The sequence below is a fragment of the Notothenia coriiceps genome, unplaced genomic scaffold, assembly GCF_000735185.1.
Source record: "Notothenia coriiceps isolate Sejong01 unplaced genomic scaffold, NC01 NC01_scaffold00003306, whole genome shotgun sequence".
Taxonomy (NCBI): Eukaryota; Metazoa; Chordata; class Actinopteri; order Perciformes; family Nototheniidae; genus Notothenia; species Notothenia coriiceps.
Window position 1 is genome coordinate 125,535 of NW_011336007.1, and position 1,830 is coordinate 127,364.

Genomic DNA, 1,830 nt, shown 5'->3' on the forward strand with positions numbered 1-1,830 from the left:
GTCTCCTAAAACAACATAAGGACTATACGTCGTTTAGTATGTAATTGTTTTTTCACGAATGTAAAACTTTGTGTACTCGTGTAGGGTAGTACGGCAACTCAAAAAATGGAAATTTTCGGACGGGTCTCATGTTAACATATTGTGGGTGTCAAATTTGTTACTTCCTACGTAACGAGTACTAATTGTTACACGTTTATTGTCGATGGTATTCTCGTTTACGGTATGTCGACGGTCGGACTACACGAATGGAGTAAGTACTCCGATTGCGTGGTCCATTCGTCTTTTCGTACCACAGATATACTTGTTATTTCTTATGTTTATTGGAAAGTGTTTTGTCCATAAAGTATTGACGATGTCATTTCCTTCTGTAACTTCTATAATAACCGGTGTCCGACGACATTTGATTTGTGAGTGGAGAGACTGTTCTTTGGAGTGACTCACTAATTCGAGTATACCAGATTTGAAAGTCCAAAGAGGAAAGGTCCTGCGTCTTTGGGTATGCAGCGGAGATTACACGCAGCGTTCCAAGGAGGCCTGTGAACCCATGACATTTTCGCGACGTCGTACGCATTGGTTAAACGCTCACTAATAAAGTTTCAACTGGCGGACATCATTATTCACGGCGCGTGTATATGGTAGTCTGCAATGACTACCCACGCCGACGCTCACGCTATGACACACATCGTTCAGGGCGTAGATCCTGCCTAGATACATTATTACCGACTCTGGACAATCATTATTTCTATGAGAGTATGTTTCCAGATGCCTTTGGACATAATGAGGAGGGTACTGGGACGCCGTTGATAATGCGTATTTCCTAAATGTGGCAGCAAGAACCTTGTTAGTCTTCACACGGTTTGGCAACCTCACAATCCAAGTACACACCAACTATTGACTCTGGAGAGCGGAGGCATTCACCCGGCTTCATTTATAGTTATTCTTGCAGAGACGCTCCAACTGGTTCTACTCCCCTAAATATACTACTTAAGCCAGAAAAATGGCGCTACGTTTCTGCGATGCGTTAGCTACGTAGGCGCTCAAGTTGGGGTTTGACATCGGCTACACGTGAGAAAGTGCTGGGCCACGGGAGCGGTAGACTTTGCAAATACGGGCCCAGTGGGCACGCTTAGCCACTTAGCATTGTAGAGATCACATCTGGTAAAGGAGTTTGCACCCCCAAACTAATCGGGCGCAATAGACAAATGGTTCTTGTTGATGCGTCACGGCGGGGAATCAGCCTCTTTCCATTTTGTGCATTTCCGGCATGGAGCATTTTGTTGAGTTATATTGTACATTAAAGGAATAAAAACCAAGCATTTTATATCAAAAAACCCTTTCACTCAGATTTGTATTATTCCCGGGACAATAGTCCGAAACCGTTTATCCAACCAGGGATTGTGTACTCATTCCCCGTATCCGATTCTATGACTCATCCGGTGACGTTTTTTGTCGAGAAGGAATTATTGAAGTATCATTATTTTTGCATCGTGTTGAATCGTATCGTATCGCCCCGAATCGCATAATGTTGAATCAAATCGTATCGAACCGTATCGCAACAGGGGTGAATCGTATCGTATCGCATCGCCTGGTGTTTCAAATGTATCGTTAATGTATCGTATCGTGGCAACGTATCGAGATGCGCATCGCATCGGCCTCAGTGATGGAGATGCACATCCCTAGTCTACACACAACTGAGAAACGTTTTGTTAGAAACAAGCACTTTAATAAACAAAAAGATACAATAAAACTCCACGGCTGAGAACAGTGGTGAAAGCACACGTTCTGAGGACAACTGCCCGAGAGTTGTTGTTAGTAAAACACCTTGCACAG

General features: G+C 43.7%; 1 protein-coding gene across 1 annotated transcript in view; it reads right to left on the minus strand.

Annotated features, from left to right (window-relative positions):
- The window catches only part of npm1a (nucleophosmin 1a), a 5,554-nt gene extending 4,840 nt beyond the window's left edge, over positions 1 to 714 (minus strand). The window contains exon 1 of the mRNA XM_010766366.1: positions 670 to 714. Coding sequence (XP_010764668.1) covers positions 670 to 714 — 45 coding nt within the window. The remainder of the gene's footprint in view (positions 1 to 669) is intronic.
- Positions 715 to 1,830: the final 1,116 nt, after the last annotated feature.